The sequence below is a fragment of the Muscardinus avellanarius genome, assembly GCF_963383645.1.
Source record: "Muscardinus avellanarius genome assembly, chromosome: 3".
NCBI lineage: Eukaryota > Metazoa > Chordata > Mammalia > Rodentia > Gliridae > Muscardinus > Muscardinus avellanarius.
Window position 1 is genome coordinate 32,357,635 of NC_137788.1, and position 21,228 is coordinate 32,378,862.

The window sequence follows — 21,228 nt, forward strand, 5'->3', positions numbered from 1 at the left end:
GAGGAACTAGACTTAAAAGCAGCTACTGGCTACAAATGCAAGGGGAAGAAACCTGGTTAGTACTTAAAACCATGCAGTGAAAAGCATGTGGCAGATATCATAAGATAAGATGCAACCCAATGGCAACTAGAGACAGAAAGAACTTCTGTGGTCTGCAGCACCCCATGCCCGCACTAGCAGTGCACACACGCCCTCCAACCTTCACCCTTACACAGTACATGCAGCACAGCAGGCTTCAAATCTTCCCAACATTCATCTGCCCTAACACAATTGACAAATAAAGGATTTAAAATATGAAAACTAAAGCCGGACGTAGTGGCTTGTAATCCCAGCACTTGGGAGGCTGAGACAGGAAGATCGCACAGGTTCAAAGGCCAGCCTCAGCTACTTAGTGAAGCTCTCAGCAACTTAGTGAGATCCTGTTTCCAAATAAAATATAAAAATAGGTCTGGGAGTATAGCCCAGGGGTAGAAAGTTCCCTGAGTTCTATCCCCAGTACCACCAAAACAAAATAAATAAATAACCCTGGGTTCCATCTCCAGTACAGCAAAAATGTGTGTGTGTGTGTGTGTGTGTGTGTGTGTGTGTGTGTGTGTGTGTGTGAGAGAGAGGGGGGGGGGAGAAAGAAGGAAAACTAGCTGGGCATGGTTATGCATTCCTGTAATGCCTGTACTTGGGAGGCTGAAGCAGGAGGATCCCAAGTTCAAGAACAGCCTCAGCTACTTAGTGAGGCACTTAGCAACTAACCAAAGCCCTGTATCAAAATAAAAAATAGGGCTACAGATCTACCTTGGAGGTAGAATGCCCTGGGTTCAACTCCCTGGACAAGAGGTGGGGGAGAAAAGAAAGAAAATAAACTGGGCTGGGGTGTAACTCAAAGGTAGAATGCCTCTGAATTCAATTCCCAGTAACAAAAAAAGAAAACTAGCCAGGCAAGGGAGCCCACACTCATAATCCCTGTACTTCAGAAGCTGAAATCTAGGATCACAGCCTCAGCTACTTTGCAAGGCCCTCCGCAACTTTGTGAGACCCTATTTCAAAATAAAGAATGATTAGTGAGGCCTTCCCCAACTTAGTGAGGACCTGTTTCAAAATAAAGAATAAGCCGTGAGTGGTGGCCCACGCCTATAATCCCAGCATTTTCGGGAGGCTGAGAAAGGAGTACCACAGTTCATAGACAGCCTCAGCTACTTAGCGAGAGGCCCTTTGCAACTCAGTGAGACCCTGTTTAAAAAAAAAAAAAAAATTAGGGCCGGGGGTGTCGCTCAGAGGTAGAATGCCCCTGGGTTCCACCCCCAGTACTGCAAATAAATAAATAAATAATAATAATAATAAATAAATAAACAGGATAAAAAATAGGGCTGAGTATAGCTCAGAGGTAGAATGCCTCTGGGTTCAATCATCAGTACCACAAAAAAAGAAATAAATAATGAATGAAAAATAGGGCTGAGGGGTGTAGCTTGGAGGTAGAATGCCCCTGGGTTCAATCCCCAGTACCCTGAAAAATAAACAAAAAAATGTAAGTTGATAAAAGTAAAAAATGAGTAAATGTGAAAACTAAAAGAAACAGGTTTACTAAGTGTTACAGATTGGGAAACTGTCCCCAGGAATCTTTGTTAGACCCCTGGGAATAATTTCCCGAAAACTCCCCAAAGAAACAAAAAACAGAAAAACACAGAAAAACAGAAAAAGAGGAAAAGACAGAAATACAGAGAATAGAAATACAGCCCCATGCAGGGGGTGGGGGGTGGGGGGGGACTCGAAATGAATACACCAAAGGGACCTGATTTTTATACCCATGACCTCCATCTTGTTTACATAATTCTGACGTGGTGAACCTCCCTGTAAGGTACCTCCCCTTAACCCTGTAGGGTACCTCCCCCAGCAAGAAGTGGCAAGGTGTCTCCTTTCATAAAGGGCAAGGTCAAACCCTGCTCCATCCTCCCTAGATCATCATGTAGATCTGTCTTTAGATAAAGGCCTAGTTCTCCTCTCTTAAGATCTGTCTTTATATAGAGACAGGCCTAGTTCTCCTCTCCAATTGACTGGTTAATTACCTTGAGCTAGGTTAATTTACATTGGAATAGCTGCCTGTTTTAGGCAGAAATCAAGTCCTTCCTTTACCCATGTCTGCCGCCATTTTGACACAACTATTTTTAAATATATCAATTATTTTCTTTTGAAATATATTAATAATCAGAGCTTTCCAAAATCTTCCTAGGCCGTTCCCAATACTGGTCCACTAAGTATACAATGGAATGCTGGTACTTGAAAAGTGACCCTTACAAGAGCTGAAAGCTACTTTACTTATAACCTAGAACTGTCAGAATTATATGTAATCCCACTTTGTTGTTGTGTTGTTGCAGTACTGGGGATTGAACCTAGGGCCATTATACCTCTGAGCTATACTCTCAGCCCTATTTTATTTTTATTTTGTTCTTAGCTTATTTTTTTTAAAGGGGTTCTATTTTTTATTTTTTTTATTTTTATTTATTTTTATTTATTTTTTTTATTTTTGTCTTTTTGGAACCGGGGATTGAACCCAGAGCGCCACACCTGCAAAGCAGGCACTTTGCCACTGAGTTAGTTACATTCTGGCCCCTTTATTTTTATTTTGAAACGAAGTCTTGCTAGGTTAATGAGAGTCCATTTGCTGAAAAACAAACCCTGAAATCCTCAAAACTGAAATCCTCCTGTCTCAGCCTCCCAAGTACTGAGATTATAAGAATGCACTACCACGCCTAGCTTGTTTTCTTCTTTTTTATAAGGTACTTTGTAACATGGGTATTTATGATATGCCTTACACTAAAAATAATTTGGGGGTGCTTTTTTATGGTACTAGGAATTGAACCCAGGGGCACTCTACCCCGGAGCTATGTCCCCAGCCCTATTTCTTATTCTTTACTTTGAAACAGGGTCTCACTAAGTTGCAGAGGGCCTAAGTAGCCAAGGCTGGCCACCAGACTGCGATCCTCCTGTCTCAGTCTCCCAAGTATGCACCACCATGCCTGGCTAAAAATAATTGTTTTTCTTATGGTATTTGGAATTGAACCCAGGGGCATTTCTACCTCCAAGCTACATCCCAGCCCACTAGGTTGATGAGAGTCTCACTACTTGCTTAGATTAGACTCAAACCTGTAATCCTGTCTCAGCCTCCCAAGTACTGGGATTACAGAAGTGTCTACCACCACACCTAGCCTGAAAATAAATTCTACAACTAAATTTGTTATTGTCTTTTTACTTGAGATTGAACCCAAGGGTGTTTTACCTTTGAGCTATATCCCCAAGTCCTATTTTCTTTATTTATTTTGAAACAAAGTCTAGGTTGCTGAGAATGGCCTTGAACTTGATATCATCCTGTTTCAGACCAAGTACTCAGATTATAGGTATGCGCTACCATGCTTGGCTAAATTTAATTTTTATGTTATAAAAAAGTTGGTTTAGTCGGGCGTGGTGGCACACGCTTGCAATCCCTGTGTTTGGGAGGCTGAGATAGGAGGATCAGTAACCCTGTTTCCAAATAAAATATAAAATAGGTCTGGGCATATAGCCCGGAGATAGAAGGCCCCTGGGTTCCATCCCTAGTACCACCATAAAAATAAAAAAGTTGGTTTATAGCCGGGATATGGTGGCACACACTAGTAATCCCAGTAACTTGGGAGGCTGAGACAAAAGGATCACAGGTTCAAGGACAGCCTCAACATCATAGCAAGACTCTCAGCAACCTAGTGAGACCCTGTTTCAAACTAAAAAATAAAATTGGGCTGGGAGTGTGGCTCAGTGGTAGAACTCCTCCCCTGGGTTCAATCCCTAGTACCACACACCAAAAAAAAAAAAAAGCAATGTTCTACTCATCAATTTTTGTTTGTGTGAAGTGCTAGGAATTAAACCCAGAAGTATCCTATCTCTGAGCTATACCTGCAACACATTTTATTTTTTTATTTTTAAACAGGGTCTCACCAAGCTGCCAAGAGCCTTACTAAGTTGCTAAGGCTGAATTTGAACCTGTGATCCTCTTGTCTCAGCCTCCCAAGTACTGAGATTACAGGCATATACTACTATACCCATCCTACTCATCAATTTTTAAAATTAGGAAAGGAGAACATAAAATTTTATGGAGTAACATACTAGACATATCTCATTTTCCTAATGTACTGAATTAAAACAAGGGAGAGCATGTAATCACAAAAGTAAAAAAGGAAGAGATTGAAATTGACAGTTCAAGCCAGGCATTGTGGCACACTCTTGTAATCCCAGTACTTGGGATACTAAAACAGGAGGATAACAGGTTTAAGGCCAGTCTCAGCTATTTAGTGAGGCCTTCTGCAACTTAGTGAGACCTTGTTTCAAAATAAAAAATAATAAATAGCCAGATATGGTGGCACACCTGAGGATAATGGCTCAGGCTCAGCTACTTAGTGAGGCCCTCTGCAACTTAATGAAACCCTGTTTCAAAATAAAGAATGAAGAGTCAGGTGTGGTGGCATAGGCTTGTAATCCAGCATTCAACCCAGCATTTAGGAGGCTGAGACTGGAGGATCAAGGTTCGCAGACAGCCTCAGCTGCTTACTGAGGCCCTCCACAATTTAGTAAGACCCTGTTTCAAAATAAAGAATTTAAAAAAAGGGCAGGGGGTATAGCTCAGAGGTCAAATGTCCCTGGGTTCCATCCCCAGGAAGGAAAGAAGGAAAAATAGGGCCGGGGATGTAGTTCGGAGGCAGAATGGCCCTGGGTTCTATTCCCATTACTGCTAAATAAATAAATTAATAATAAATAAATAAATGCCGGGCATGGTGGCACACATTTGTAATCACTGTGCTTGGGAGGCTGAGACAGGAGGATTCCACATATTCGAAGCCAGCCTCAGCTACTTAGTGAGGCTCTCAGCAACTTAGTGAGACCTGTTTCCAAATAAAATATAAAATAGGTCTGGGAGTATAACCCAGAGGTAGGAAGCCTCTGGGTTCCACCCCCAGTACCACCAAAAAATAAAAATAAAAATAAATAAATAAATAAATAAAAGAATAAAAAATAGAAATGGGGGTGTAGCTCAGAGGTAGAATGTCCCTGGGTTTCACCCTCAGGACTGGAAAAAAAAAGAAATTAACAGGTCAAGTCAGGCGTGGTGACAAAGGATTGTAATCACAGTACCTGGGAGGCTGAAACAGGAGGATCATGGGGTCAAAGCCAGACTCAGCAATGTAGTGAGGCTCAAAAACCTAGTTAGACCCTATTTCTAAATAAAGAAGTAAAATCTGGCTGGGGATGTAGCTTGGAGATAGAGTGCCCCTGAATTCAATCCTCAGTACCAAAAAAAAATTTTTTGACAGGTCAAGAACTGGTAAGATAGGTTGGGATATAGCTCAGTGCTGGAACCCTTGCCTCACGCCCACAAGGCAGAGTTCTAGCCCCAGGGCCATAAAAAGAAGGGGGAAAAAAAGGTGGAGGGATGTGTACAAATGCATTCTTCTATTCAGAGGCAGCTGGAGAAAGACAATAACAAATCAGAGACCAAAGTGAAGGGGTCAGTCAGGTTTAAGACAGATATGGGACACAGGTAGTCAAAAGTAGAGTGGCCAGACTCAGTGGCACATTGCCTGTAATCCCTGGAGGCTGAGGCAGGAGGTTCACAAGTCCAAGGCCAACCTAGGTAATTTATCTAGACTTTATCCTTTATCTCAAATTTTTTCTTAAAAAGGGTGGCTGGGCCCAGTGTAGTGGCAGGCACTTATAATCCCAGAACTTGTGAGGCTGAGACAGGAGGATTGCACAGGTTCAAAGCTGGCCTCAGCTACTTAGTAAGGCTCTCAGCAATTGGTCTGAGTGTAGCACCGAGGTAGAATGACCCTGAGTTCCATCCCCAGTACCACCAAGAAAAAAAAAAAAAAAAGGTGGCTGGTGGCTGGAAGCTGGGAGCTGGGTGTGGTGGCCCATCCCTGAAATTCCAGTACTTGGGGGTCTTGAGACAGGAAGATGGCAGATTCACAGCCAGCTTGGGCAATTTAGGGAGGCCCTCAGCAACTTAGTGAGACTTTGTTTCCAAATAAGAAATAAAATCAAAATCAGGCTACCGTATAACATGAAGGTAGAATGTCTCTGTATTCAACCCTAAGTACCAAAAAAGAAAGAGAGAAAAAAAAAGGTAGTTAGGGATGAAGCCCTGGGTTCAATCACCAGTATCAAAAAAGAAAGAGTAAAGAGTGGCTGAAATCATCTTGGAAATTAGGATGTTAATATACCAGAGGAATCAAGGCCATCACTGGCTACAAAGAGTATCAATGGCAGTAAATGCCTGTAATCCTCCAAATTTTCCATTCTTCCTCTGATTTGTTCTACAACATCATCATTTGCTATCTTCTATAACTTTATATAGAGTTTTATAAATTTACACATGAGAAGAGTTTTTATTGTGCATGTAGTATTGGGGATGGAACCCAGGAGCTTTCTACCTCTGGTCTACACTCCCAGACCTATTTAGTTGCTGAGAGCCTAAGTAGCTGAGGTTGGCTTTGACCTATGTGATCCTCCTGTCTCAGCCTCCCAAATGCTGGAATTACAAAATGTGCCACCACACCCAGTTTATTCAGACATTTTAATTAACCTAGTTTTTTGTTTGTTTGTTTTGTGATACTAGAGATTGAGCCCAGGGGCATTCTACCTCCAAGCTACACTCCCAGCCCTATTTTATTTTTATTTTGAAATAGGCTCTCACTAGGTTGTCAAGTCTCATTATTTGCTGAGCCAGTCCTTGAACCTGAGATCCTCCTTTCTTAGCCTCCCAAGTACTGAGACTACAGGTGTGCACCACACTCAGATTAACCTAGTTTTCTGCACCTAGCATTAACGTAGTTTTTATTTTATCATTAACGTAGTTTTTATTTTATCTAGCTAAGTCCCATTAGTGAGAAAACAGTATAAACCCTCCAAATAATGGCAGAAGAAACTCCCAGTGGTTACGTCCAGCACTAGTCACACTTTCTAACTGCTCTCTGCAATCCTTTCTGAAGGATACAATCTAGCAACTCACATTCACAGAAATCATGCTCCGACTTAAAGCACTAGTGTCAAAACAATTCCACGTCATACAGTACTTGACAAAAGCCTCAGAAATTCCCTCAACAAATACAGCTGTTAGGTCTCTACCTGTATCAGATCTTACAGAAATATGTGTACAACTTACCCATATATACAAGACACATCAATTACAACATCAATCATGTCACAGCAAAGCTCATAAGACTGCATATCCACAGGGGAACTGTCTGTTGCAATGTAGATTTTGCTGACAACATCAAAGAGAAAAGCTTTTTCAATACCTGAATTCTTGAAAAAACAAAATTGAGGAAGTGTTCAGTTTAAGAATCACAATTTACAATTCATCAAAGACGTTGAATTAGAAATAATATACAAGTAATTTTTAATTTTATACAACCCAATACCAAAAAACAGTACTTAGTTAAAAAATACTTCTATTATCAAAGAATAAAAGTGGAATTATTGCTCTGCTTTAATCAAATGACATAGTTGTACAAGTCAAATGTTACTTTTTCCTTCTCTTAATCATTTTCTAAGATGTCACCAAAAGTTTGAACAAAAAAAATTCTCTAAAAGCCAAGCTATACTACATTTTCAATAATCTTATTATTGTTAAAATATCAATCTCTGATCTGGATGACCTTGCTGCCAGAAAGACCTTATGTGGGTAATTAGCAAAATACAGAAGAAACACAATTTGATGTCAATATCTAACATAACTCAAATGCTCAAGAATCAGAGTGGAGGCCACTACACATTGAGTCCTTCAAAGTAATGTTTGGAAAATAGCTAATTTGAAAATAGTTAATTTACTGAGAAAGTACCCTTTTTTTAAAAGCTGAATCCTCAAATAAGAACAGTAAATATGATGCAAAGGGTACAGTTAACAAGGAAAGGATCAATTCCTTTATATGACCTCCAATGAAGCAGAAATTTTTTTTTTTTTTTCTGGTGCCACGAATTGAACCCAGGGACACTCTACCTCCAAGCTACACCCCCATCACTATTTTATTTTTTATGTGGAAATAAGGAGGGTCTTGCTAAGTTGCTGAGGCTGGCTTCAATCCTGTCTCAGACTCCCATGTACTGGAATTATAGGCATGTGCCACCATGCCTAGCTGGGATTAAAACTAAGCTGTAATATTCCCAAGACTCAATCTTTTCCAATTACTATGCTTCTTTCAAGAAACAGGTTATCATAAAAAAAAGAAAAAGGTATCATGAAGATTTTTTTAAGAAAGCATGAGAAAATTTTTCAGCACTTCATTTTAAATACAAAAATGGAAGAACTAAAAAAATTCAGAAAATAACTCAAACCATATTTTATGCTCTTATTTTTTATTTTACACTTTTGTTATTTTACATTGTGTCAATAGTTTTTAAACTAATCCAAACCCCATATTTTGAAAAAACAAATCTAACAAAAATTCAATGAAAAACCACTGTAAGTTAATTAGCTCACTTACTGATATAAAGATATTTAATAGGTTTTCCAAGGTTGGCAGTTGTGGAATGAGTTTCTGCACCACCTTACTAAAGGCTTCAAATATTGAGTGGTCATAGATACTAGTCAAATAAAAGCTGAAAAACACAACATTATGATTAATTTGGAAAATACCTTAAATTCAATGGCAGCTATTATAATACATATTCAATTTTCTTAGCATTTAATTTCAGTAAGTGTGTCTTGTCCACCACCATTCCCATCCTTCCAGGTGACAAGTACAGTCTCCCACCCAGCCCGTGGCTACCACTCCCTTCACAGACTTTACAGAGAACTAGGGACCACCCAGGAAAGGGTTTTCAGATGCAGAAAACTGAATGCTCACCAAATCTTTTAAGTTTTTGTTGTTGTTGTTGTTTGTTTGGGTGGTACTGGGGGGTGGAACCCAGAGGCTTTCTACCTCCAGGCTATACTCCCAGACCCATTTTATATTTTATTTGGAAACAGGGTCTCACTAAGTTGCTGAGAGCCTCACTAAGTAGCTGAGGCTGGCTTTGAACCTGCGCGATCCTCCTGTCTCAGCCTCCCAAGTGCAGGGATTACGAGCTGTGCCACCGCGCCCGGCTTCACCTAAATCTTTAAAGCCAGATCCCTAAATCTTGGTTTCGTAATCACATAAGTGAAACAAAAATCAAGACTAAACCTCAAGGGAAAGCTAGAAGAAATATATGACATTTATTAAAGATTTTTTTTTTTTTTTTGCGGGTCTGGGGATGGAACCCAGGGGCATTCGACCTCCGAGCTACACCCCTGCCCTAGAAACCGGGTCTCACTGAGTTGCAGAGGGCCTCACTAAACAGCTGAGGCTGTCCGCAAACCGCGATCCTCCGGTCTCAGCCAATGCGTGCCATCACGCCCGGCTCATTAAAGAATTTAATTCAATGTCATCTCCTCAAAAAGTTCTTTCCTAGTCTGGGGATATCCTTCGGTGGTTGAGTATCTGTACAGCATATTCAAGGCCCTAGGTTCAAGCCCCCAATACCACACACACAAAAGTTCTTTCCGGGCCAGTTCACCCAAAATAACCCTATACACCTGATGCTTTCCACCCCTCTGTCCTAATTTGGTTTTCTTCATTGCAGTGATAAGTACTTATAATTACACCACACATATATTTACAGGTGCTTCTGAGCTATATCATTCATAAGAATGTAAGCTCCATGAGAAAAAAACCTTTGTCAGTCTTGCTCACAGCTGCAAGCCCACTGCCCTGAACAGCGCTCATGAGTATTTGCTTAAGACATGCACAAGCACTACTGATGCTCATTACTTAAGTAAACAGTAAGTACAATGAGGTGGAAGCTGGGCCCTCGGTCTAACAGAGAACAGGGCAGATTTCTGCTCTGTTCTCTGGAGGCCTAAAAGAACAGGCAGTGGGAACACACCTAGATTTAACAAAATACTAATTGAAAGACAAAGGCCTTTAGCAATTTAAACAATATGAATTTACTTGTTCACTTAAGACTCATTATATAATTGTATCCATAATACATTTATATGTACATATTGTAAAAGCAAAGTTTTAGAAATGTCTTCACTCTATAATTTCAGGTTTCTTTCAAGGTGTTAACCTAAAAACTATGCAGAGGGCTCTACCCTAGATCTGAGAGGACTGGAGCAGGTAAAGTCAAATGACACAAACACCAGGGGGAAAAGAATGAAAATGCTTCCTTTGAGCAAAGAAAGGTGGTCCTTGAGGGGCCCTATGAGACCTGCAGGTGGATGAGGACAGTGAGAACCTGCAAGGCACAGGACTTTTTAGTGAACAGAATATCTGAACATTGAAAATCAAATACAGCCTCTTCAACAGACCTAAAAAGCAGTGAGGATATAGCTCATTGGTAGAACACTTTCATAGCAGGCAAGAATCCCTAAGTTCAAGCTCCACCAACACAAAAATGATATAAGTAAATAAAATTTTAAACATGTGATGCAAAATTCTACCAAGGAGCAAGACGTGGTGGCACACGCTTGTAATCCCAGTACTTGGGAGGCTGAGACAGGAGAATAGCAGGTTCGTGGCCAGCCTCAGCTACTCAGTGAGGCCCTCCGCAACTTAGTGAGGCCCTGTTTCAAAATAAACAACAAAAAATAGGATGGGGTGTGGCTCAGAGGTAGAATGCTCCTGGATTCAATCCCCAGTACCACAAAAAAAGAAAAGAAAAATTCTATCAAGGTTAATAAGGCCTAAGGCTCTACAGACACTGGAGAAAAGGAAAGTGTACACCACTGGCAAGGGATATCATGGAAATGGACAGATGTGTAATAAGGAGAATGAGAAAGTTCCCCATGGGCACAGGGGAACACAGAACAGCATAGCTTAAAATTCAGGTAAAAATTAGTAATAACCGATTCTTAAAAAATAAGATTGAGCCAGGTGTGGTGGCGCACGCTTGTAATCCCAGTACTTGGAAGGGCAAGACAGGAGGATTGCAGGTATCCTCAGTTACTCAGTGAGGCCCTCTACAACTTAGCGAGACCCTGTTTTAAAATAAAGAATAAAAAGTAGGGTAGAGGGCATAGCTCAGAGGTAGAATGCCCCTGGGTTCCATCCCCAGTATCGCAAAAAAATATATAAATAAATAAATAAATAAATAATAATAATAATAAGATTGATACCAGGGAGTAGTGGCACACACCTATGTAACCCTAGTATCTGAGAGGCTGAGACAGGAGGATCACAGGTTCGAGGGCAGTCTCAGCAAATAGACTTGTCAACCTAGTGAGAGCCTGTTTGAAAATAAAAATAAAATGGAGCTGGAGGTATATCTTGGAGGTAGATTGCCCTGGGTTCAATCCCTAGTACACACACACACACACACACACACACACACACACACACACACACACTAAGATTGAAGGACTTCAGGCCGGGCCTGGTGGTTCACACTTGTAATCCCTGCGCTTGGGAGGTGGAGACAGGAGGATCAAGCAGGTTCGAAGCCAGCCACACTGGCTTAAGAGACACTGTTTACAAATTTAAAAATATAAAAATAGGTCTGGGAGTGTAGCCTGGAGGTAGAAGGGCTTCCAGGAACACCAGTACCACCAAAAAGAAAAAAAGATTAAAGGACTTCATGGAGACACATTTTAACTTTTTCTCACAAACACTACTGAATTTTATTTTTTTAATGCACGAATTACCCATAAAATATTTTTTTAAAATTGAGTCAAAGTAGAAGTCAATGAGACTTTTCTACATTGTTTGCTAGAAAAATAAATTAAAGGTCTTAGAGCCTGGGGGCCCAGAGAGATAGAAAGACCGGTGGCTAACCCTATAGAGAAGTTACTGTAACAGACCAGGATAAGGAAATTACTACACTTTTGTCTCTCCTCTGCTCTCCCTTTTAAGTTGTTTGTGTCATCAACAGAACATTTTCTTGCATACTTTTAAATACCCATGCCTACCTGTATCACACGCAAAAAATTTGATGTACAAAATATTTCTCATAGATCTTCAGAATGCAAATACATAATCACCAATCCTAACTATGAGGTGTGTTCTTTAATAGTTATTTCTTAATGATATTTAATTATATGCCAGCAGTTCCTTAAACTTAATAGCAACACTATGTTACCTTAGAAGATAAATCCACCTAACCCAAACTTTAGCATTTCAAAAAATTACATAGTGTTTTAAAAACTAAGATACATTAAGACAGTTCAAACTTGAAAGCGTACCTCCTTATAAAAAACTCTTCCTACTGAAAGAGACCATCATGACTCAAGCTGTACTTCAACAACAAATATGACAGCAATTCCTTGCACTGAGGCACTGGGAAGGAGTGGCGAAACCAAGAGAGGGGAGTCCCAAAGCAGGCATGTGCCGTGAGGAAACAGTCTGACTCCAGTCTCTTGAGATGGACTTGCAAAATCACCAATGGAAAGACTTCACATGACTCCAATCACCAGGAAAATGCAAAAGGGGGGAAGTGACTTCTCAATAACACAAGAATCCCAATATACTCTGGAGTTCAACAAAGAAGAGGGCAAAACCATCACAGAACTGAGAAAGGCATACCAGTTAACAGAAAGCTGTGGTGTTTGCAGTGACAGAGATGGGAATACATTTACGGGGCTCTCATATCAGACACACATATCGTTACCTAAGATGGAGTTTTTCTAGCCCAGCATCTGCAAGGTCATCATTGGCCCTTTGATGAATGTCCCTCTGTGTTTCTATTTTGTGATCATCAGACAGACCATCAACTTTGTGAATAAAAACCTCAAAATTCATGTCTGGGTTAACTTTGTAGGCTTTAGAAACAGTAATGTGAAGTCTTGTTAAAGCCTCCATGTAGTCATCCTGTAAGTCAGAACAAAATATTTTTTAAAATGAATCTTACAAAAGGCAAGTAGAGTTAAGAAAGCCTCAACCACCTCTTCTCCCCAAGCACTGAAAAAATATTATCCTAATATTTATCCTATTATATCCTATCCTATTATATCCTATCCTATTTTTTCAAAAATATCCTATAAAATCCTATAAAATGATTCAGAAATATTCAAATATATAAACTTATACAAATAAATAGCTCTTCAATTTCTTAAAACAGAAAATTCAATTACCAAATCAATGTCTATAATTTTTTTTGTGTGGTACTGGAGATTAAACCCAGAGGCATTCTATCTCCGAGCTATACCCCCAACTTTTGTGTGTGTGTGTGTGTGTGTGTGTGTGTGTGTGTGTGGTACTGGGGGTGGAGCCCAGGGGCTTTCTACCTCCGGGCTATACTCCAAGACCTATTTTATATTTTATTTGGAAACAAGGTCTCACTAAGTTGCTGAGAGCCTAAGTAGCTGAGGATGGCTTCGAACCTGTGCGATCCTCCTGTCTCAGCCTCCCAAGTGCTGGGATTACAAACCTGCGCCACCACACCCGGTTTACCCCTAGCTTTTTTATTCTTTTAAAACAAAGTCTCATTAATTAGCTGAAGCTAGCTAAGAACCTGCAATCCTCCTGTCTCAGCCTTCCAAGTACTGGGATTCTAAGAGTACACTACCATGCCCAGCCCTGTAATTTTTAATACTGATAAAGAAAAGGAAAATGAGCATTTTTTTACCAATAGAATTTTTTAAAGTAATCCCAGCTCTGCCATTTATTAGGTGTGTGGCATTAAGCAAGTTGACTAAACTCTTGTGATCTCAGTTTACTCATCTGTAAAATTCAAATTACAATGCCAAGCTCACAATATTATGAAGATTAAATTAAATAATGTAGCTAGACATGATGGGACATGCCTATAATACCAGTGCTTGGGAGGCTGAGATAGGAGAATCGCAAGTTCAAAGCCTGCCCCAGCCACTTAGCAAACACTGTCTCAGAATAAAAAAATAAAAAGTACTTCAGGTTTAGTTCAGAGGTAGAACCACCCTGGGTTCAATCCACAGTACCACTAAAAAAATAAAATAAGTCATGTATGTGAAACTCATTATAGAACCTATCACTCAGAAAGCATTCCAACTAATGTTCAAGCTAATAAAAAGTAAGCTGCTTAAGGACAGGAACATGTCCCATTCCTGTGACTGCCTGTCGCATAGTAATACCCTCAATACGTACTTGTTGGACCAAATTCAATTTGTACAATCAAGATCAACTATTCATTCTAATGTATATTGACTCCTCTCTCATATTCCTCCAATATCCAGGGCACTGATGGGATCTTTTTGGAGAGCAATTTTTTTTTTTTTTTTTTTTTTGGTGGTGTTGGGAATTGAACCCAGGGGCATTCTACCTCAGAACTATACATTCAATCCAATTTTATTCTTTATTTTGAAACAGGATCTCATTGAGTTGCAGAGGACCTCACTACATTGCTGAGGCTGGCCTTGAACCTGCAATCCTCCAGTCTCAGCCTCCCAAGTACTGGGATTACCAGCATGCACCACCATGCCTGGCTCTATTTTTTATTTATTTTTTGTTTGTTTGTTCTGGTACCAGGGATTAAATCCAGGGGTGTTTTACCCCTAACCCTATTTTATGTTTTATTTTGAAACAGGATCTCATAAGCTGCTGAGGCTGGCCTCAAACCTGAGATTCTCTTGTCTCAACCTCCCAAGTACTGGGATTACAGGCATGCACCACCATGACTGGGTCAGGTTTTTTTAGTTGTTGTTGTTTAGTTTTGTTTTGTTTTTTGGTAGTGCTAGGGATTGAACCCAGGGGCATTCTACCTCCGAGCTACACCTCCTGGCCCAATTTTTTATTCTTTATTTTAGGGTCTCACTAAGTTGCAGAGGGCCTAAAGTAGCTGAGGCTAGCCACAAACCCTCAATCCTCCTGTTTTAACCTCCCAAGTACTGGGATTACAAGTGTACACCACCACACCTGGCTTCTATTTTTTATTTTGAAACAGGGTCTCACTATATTGCTGAGGGTCTTGCTAAATTGCTAAAACTAGCCTCAAACCTATAATTCTATTTCAACCTCCCAAGTACTGAGATTACAGGCATGTACCACCACATCCAGCTCAGTATCTACTAATAACCACTAAAATTGGAAATGCAATATTAACTACATCTAACCACCTGATACTCTGATATGGTAAAATGGTAACCCTGATTCCCAAAGTCCTCTGTGATTGCATCTCTTATACTGGTAGGAAATATAATGGCAAAGAAATAAGCTTCAGGCACGTGACAAAGAAGATAAACAATTTTCCTTATTTTCCCATCTTTCTGAAACCAAGAAAGAGAAGTAAACAGCATGATTCCTAACTACCTGTGCATCAATGACATATATCAATGCTCCCGTTCCCCTGAAGATCATTTCGTAGTCAAAGGTCGGGTCAAAAAAGTCCATTTGCCCAGGAAAATCCCAAATCTGGAAATTCACAAAGGAACTATTGGAAATGTCATCTTTATAAATCTTGTTGGTACTTTCCAAAAAGAGAGTCTCATTGGGTGACATCTTATGAAACACCACCTGTAAGAGAAACAAAACAATGTTATCACTATTGAACTTTAGTATTTAAATTCAAAATTCCACCCTGGATTAACATTTGAAAATTTGATCTTATTGCCAAAAATTTTAAAGTAACCTGGGTATGGTGGCTCCTGCCTATAACCCCAATACTGGGGAGGCTTTTAATCTCAGTACTTAGGAGGGTAAGACAGGAGGATCCAGGGTTCATGGACAGCCTCAACTACTTAGTGAGGCCCTCTATACTTAGTGAGACTTTATTTCAAAATAAAGAATGAATTAAAGAAAACCAGGATGGGGATGTAGCTCGGACATAGAATACCCTTGGGTTCAATCCCCAGTACTGCAAAAAAAAAAAAAACCACAAAAAACTAAATTCTAAATCCACTGGTACTAACTATACTTTTATTATTGTTCACACAAGATGACACTGAATTAATTTTCGTTTAACCTATTCTGAAGACTTCTTTTTTGCTATTTTTCTCTGCACCATAGTCAGTATTAATACCACTATCTCACAATCAGGGTTTTTTTTTTTTTTTTAGAATGTTGTTATGTGAAGCCCCGCATGGTGGTGTATGCTTGTAATTCCTGTACTTGAGAGGCTGAGACAGGAGGATGGCAGGTTTGCAACCAGCTTCAGGTACTTAGTGAGGCCCTCTACAACTTGGTGAGACCATGTTTAAAGAATAAAAAATAAGGCTGAGGGGTATATCTTAGAGGTAGAATGTCCCTGGTTCAATTCCCAGTACTGCAAAGAGAAAGAAAGAAAGAAAGAAAGAAAGAAAGAAAGAAAGAAAGAAAGAAAGAAAGAAAGAAAGAGAGAAAGAAAGAGAGAGAGAAAGCAAGCAAGCAAGCTTTTGTTTTAATGGGATTTTTTTTTTTTTTGGGGTGGTACTGGGGGTGGAACCCAGGGGCTTTCTACCTCTGGGCTATACTCCCAGACCTATTTTGTATTTTATTTGGAAACAGGGTCTCACTAAGTTGCTGAGAGCCTCACTAAGTAGCTGAGGCTGGCTTCAAATCTGTGTGATCCTCCTGTCTCAGCCTCCCAAGTGCTGGGATTACAAGCATGTGCCACCATGCCCTGGTCAGCTTTTACTGGGAATTTAAGATTATGAAAGCTTAGACAGGGATGGTGGTGCAGCCTATAATCCCAGTACTTGGGAGGCTGAGACAGGAGGATCACAGGTTCCAGGCCAGCCTCAGCGTGTAACTCAGTGGTAAAATCCCTGGATTCACTTCCCAGACACACATTCACTCTTCCCTCTCCCTCTCCCTTCCTCTCCCTCCCTCCCTCCCCCCCCTCTCACACACACACACACACACACACACACACACACACACACACACACAATCACAATCCATACAACCTTAACATAAAGTTAACTTGCCTCTCACTGTTACTGGGAGAAAAATTTTCTTCTCAGGTTTCGTCAGTGAGTAACAAGTGAAAAGAAAAAGAATCTTTTTCTTTGGGTTTTTTTTTTTTTTTTCAATACTAGAAATGGAACCCAGGGGTATTCTACCTCTGAGCTACACCCCCAGCCCTATTTTTTATTCTTTATTTTGAAACAGGGTCTCACTGAGTTGCAAAAGATCTAAGTGTCTGAGACTGTCCCCAAACTGCAAACCTCCTATCTCAGCCTCCCAAATGCTGGGATTACAAGCATGCACCACTAATGCAGGGCTCCCAGCCCTTTTTTTTTTTTTTTTTTCTTTTTTTGGAAACAGAGTCTCACTAAGTTGCAGAGAGTCTCACTAAGTAGCTGAGGCTGGCGACAAACCTGTGTGTGATACTCCTGTCTCAGTCTCCCAAATACTGGGATTACAAGCATGCACCACCACACTCAAAGAATCAGGTTTGTTTGTTTGTTGTGGTACTGGGGATGGAACCCAGGAACACTCTACCTCCTAGCTACACCCCCACCCTATTTTTTTTTTTTTTTTTTTTTTTTTGGTGGTACTAGGGGTGGAACCCAGAGGCTTTCTACCTCCGGGCTATACTCCCAGACCTATTTTATACTTTATTTGGAAACAGGGTCTCACACTAAGGTGCTGAGAGCCTCACTAAGTAACTGAGGCTGGCTTGGAACCTGAGTGACCCTCCTGTCTCAGCCTCCCAAGCGCGGGGATTACAAGCGTGAGCCACCACGCCCGGCTCTATTTTTTTTACTCTTTATTTTGAAACAGGGTCTCAATGAGTTGCAAAATACCTCACTAAGTAGCCTAGGCTGTCCACAAACCAGGATCCTCCTGTTTCACTCTCCCAAATGCTTGGATTACAAGCATGCACCACCACACCTGGCAGAGAAGAATCAGTTTTTAAAATCTAAGATACAAGCCAGGCATGGTGGAGTGCGCTTGTAATTCCTAGCATTTGGGAGGCTGAGACAGGAGGACTGGGGTTCTCAGACAGCCTCAGCTAATATTTACTGAGGCCCTTTGCAACTCAGGGAGACCCTGTTTCAAAATAAAGAATAAAATAAAATAGGGCTGGGAATATAACTCAGAAGTAGAATACCTCTGGGTTCCATCCTGAGTACCGCAAAAAAATTTTTTTAATTAAAAAAAATGTTAATTAAAAATTTTTTTTAATCTACCATAAATGTAGAAAAGATTGGCTCTAACAGTGAAAAGCAAGGTCAATAAAACATAGTAAGACGGGTGTGGTAGCACACTCCTGTAATCCCAGTACTTGGAAAGCTGAGACAGAAGCATCACAGGTTCGAGGTCAGCTTCAATATGTAGTGAAACTCTCAACCTAGCAATAACCTGTTATGTTAATAGGGCTGAGAAGTAAGCTGAGAGGTAGGAAGGCTCTGAGTTCAATCCCCAGTAAAACACACACACACACACACACACACACACACACACACACACACCGCACAAAATAATCCATCAAATTCAGAAAAATGCTACTTTTTAAAAACATCGCATATATAAAATATCACAGAGATTTATTTTGGAGAGATCTTTGCAACAGAGTGGAAAGGAGGGTGGGCCAAGTGTCTCTGACACCAGTTTTATTAGCAGCTCACTGTAAGGGAGTTCAAATAAGTCTACTGCCTCTCCCCCTTTTCTAAAAGGTGGACGGGTGTTGGAGGTTGTGGCGCACACCAGCAATCTCAGTAGTTCTTGGGGGACTAAATGGTGGGAGGCCGTCGCAGGCTCGCGACCAGTCTCCGCAATTTAGCGAGGGCCTCGCAACTTAATGAGACTCTTTCAAAATAAAAAAGAGGGCTGGGGGTGTACCTCAGAGGTAAAACGTTTCTAGATTCAACTCCCAGGACCCCCAATTTTAAAAATAAAAAGGTGTACCGCCTTCCATTCGTTCTTGACAGACCCAAAGTGAAAACAATCGGACTTGGTGCCTGTCTACAAAACATTCTCAAAGTCTCCGAAGATCTGTGTAATCACACTCCTACAGGGAGAGTATTGCCGGTGACTACACTCACCAGGCCACAGGTACTCAAGGAGGTGCCGTGATCGTACCCAGTCCCCAATAATGGTACAATTCCCAATAAGTCCCCTTCCGACTAGTAATAAAAGTATCAACCCGCCCGGCGCCTTAGTCACAACTCTTCCGCACGCTGCTACTGGGCTCGGCTGGGGATCCGTGCAAACCGGGGTCACCTGAAGCGAGCCGAGGCAGGAGAGGGAATCCACCAAGTTCTCCAAGTGCTCCGGGGAGCCCGTCTCCGCTGGGTCAGAACCACGGGGCCGGGTCCTGCCTCCCTCCCCGCCGGTTCCGCCGCCGGCGACCGGGCCCGCGTCGGCTGCCTCGGGCGCGGGTGCCGCGGCCGGGGTCCCGGGCGGCGCCTCTGGCTCTGCGCCGGCTCCGGGAGCAGAAGAGAAAGTGCGCCGGAGCCAGCGCTAGGCCGGCGCGGCCGCCGCCCTCCCCGGGCCTCGGCCAGCGACCACCTGAGCCCCGCCACGCCGGCGGCGGAGGGCGGAGGCCCGGCGCGCCCGCTCACCTTCTGGATGGAGGACTTGCCGCTGCGCCGCAGCCCCATGAGCAGGATCCTGGGCTTGGAGCTGTCAGCGCCCCCCGGGCCGCAGCCGCCGCCGGCCCCCGCCCCGACCCCGCCGCCCGCCGCCGCCGCCTCCTCTTCCTCCTCCTCCACGCCGTAGCCGAAGTCCTTGGGGAAGGAGTCGGCCGCGCCGTAACTGCCGGCGAGGGGCGGCTCCTCCGCCCCGTACTGCAGGGACATGGTGCTGGACCGCCGTCGCCCGCGCCCTGACAGGCCAGGCCAGGCCAGGCCGCCGCCTCCCTAGGCCGCCGCCGCGCCGCCGCCCCCGCCCCCGGCGGCCGCCGCCGTCCGCCCCGCCCCCTAGGGCCGCACTCTGATTGGCCCGGCGCCCGAGCCCAGCCCCTCATTGGTCGCCCGAGCCGCCACTCGGCAGCAGCAGGGTAGGTGGTGCCGGATCACGTGTCCGGAATCACCTGACTCGTAGGCTCGGAGGGGGGAGGAGGAGTCACGAGGAGGGCTGCCCGGCCGCGCCTCTCACCCCGCTCCCGGCCCTCTGCCCTCCGCCAGCGCTCACGCACCTTGGTCCTGCTCTGCACGCGCCGTGCTCCTCCCCCGCCTCCCTCACAGCTTCAGAGAGAGCCCCGCCAGGTGAGATGCTTTCTGGGCATCTGACAAAAGAATTGATTGTCCTACAGTTGTATTCGCCCGACCAATATTTATTTGTTTATGCCTGAGACCTCCAGAGTACGTAACCAGGGCCACGAAAATGGAACTCCGACCCTGCCCGCCCCCCAGCTGCTTGAAGAGTAAGAGATTGGACCTCTGCGTAAGTAGCCTTGGTACGAGTTGTTTTGTGGGAAGGCCATAGGAACCGATGAAAAGCTCGGGAATTGGCGTCTGAGTGGATCTAGATAGACGGATAGAGTTGGGAGTGTGCTAAGGTATGGAGGAGGAACGAGCCAGAGGACAAAGCCTCAGCCAAGGCATACATAGGTCAGTGCGATAGTCGGCTGTAGCAGGTAGCTGGACAAAATAGGAATGCAAATACAACCACACTACAGTATCTGCTGCCTTCACATCGCTGATAGTGGACGCTGCTGCCACTCCAAGCTCAACAGGACTTAATTTCTCCTCATTCCCACCTAGTCAGTCTTCTGCAGTCATCCCATTCCCCCCCCCCATAGAGCATGGCATCTCCTATGACTTTTTCAGATTAGACACCAAAGGAATGAACAATGAAAGCAAACAAAGCAAATGCCTGTTACCAAATAGGTTTGAAAAAGCTAAAAGAATGTTCGTCTTTCAATCTTTGGTACTGGAAATTTGACAAGAGCACACTCTTTAAAGCACAGCCCTATGCCTTTAAATAAAAGTTGGGGGGCTAGGTCTTCCAAGGGGAGTGACTTCTTGATTATAAACGGAAAGTACACTCAAGCAGGTCTGGGATTTGATGAAGTTAAGGGTAGGGCACCATCCTTAGAGGCGATCTAGCCCAACCTCTCACCTCAAAGAATCTACTGTACAGTGTCTTAGACTGATATGTAGAATACTCTTGAATTCAATTCTTGGTATCCATGGGGGATTTTTTTTTTGGGGGGAGGGGTCCTGGGGATGGAACCCAGGGGCATTTGACCTCCAAGCTACACCTCCTGCCCTGTTTTATGTTCTTTATTTTGAAACAGGGTCTCACTGAGTTGCAGAGGGCCTCCCTAAGTAGCTGAGGCTGTCCGCAAACCGCAATTCTCCAGTCTCAGCCTCCCAAATGCTGGGATTACAAGCATGCGCCACTACAC

At 42.7% G+C, this 21,228-nt stretch overlaps 1 protein-coding gene across 2 annotated transcripts in view; it reads right to left on the reverse strand.

Moving 5' to 3' along the window:
• Positions 1 to 19,789, reverse strand: part of RRAGC (Ras related GTP binding C) — a gene marked incomplete at both ends in the record, with an annotated part of 32,577 nt that extends 12,788 nt beyond the window's left edge. The window contains 5 exons of one of the 2 annotated variants that reach the window (XM_080691816.1): positions 7,181 to 7,323; positions 8,502 to 8,616; positions 12,646 to 12,845; positions 15,261 to 15,464; positions 19,439 to 19,789. In XM_080691816.1, the coding sequence (XP_080547942.1) occupies positions 7,181 to 7,323; positions 8,502 to 8,616; positions 12,646 to 12,845; positions 15,261 to 15,464; positions 19,439 to 19,675 (899 nt within the window). The remainder of the gene's footprint in view (positions 1 to 7,180; positions 7,324 to 8,501; positions 8,617 to 12,645; positions 12,846 to 15,260; positions 15,465 to 19,438) is intronic. The other variant, XM_080691815.1, reaches the window with a different exon arrangement.
• Between the last annotated feature and the right edge of the window lie 1,439 nt (positions 19,790 to 21,228).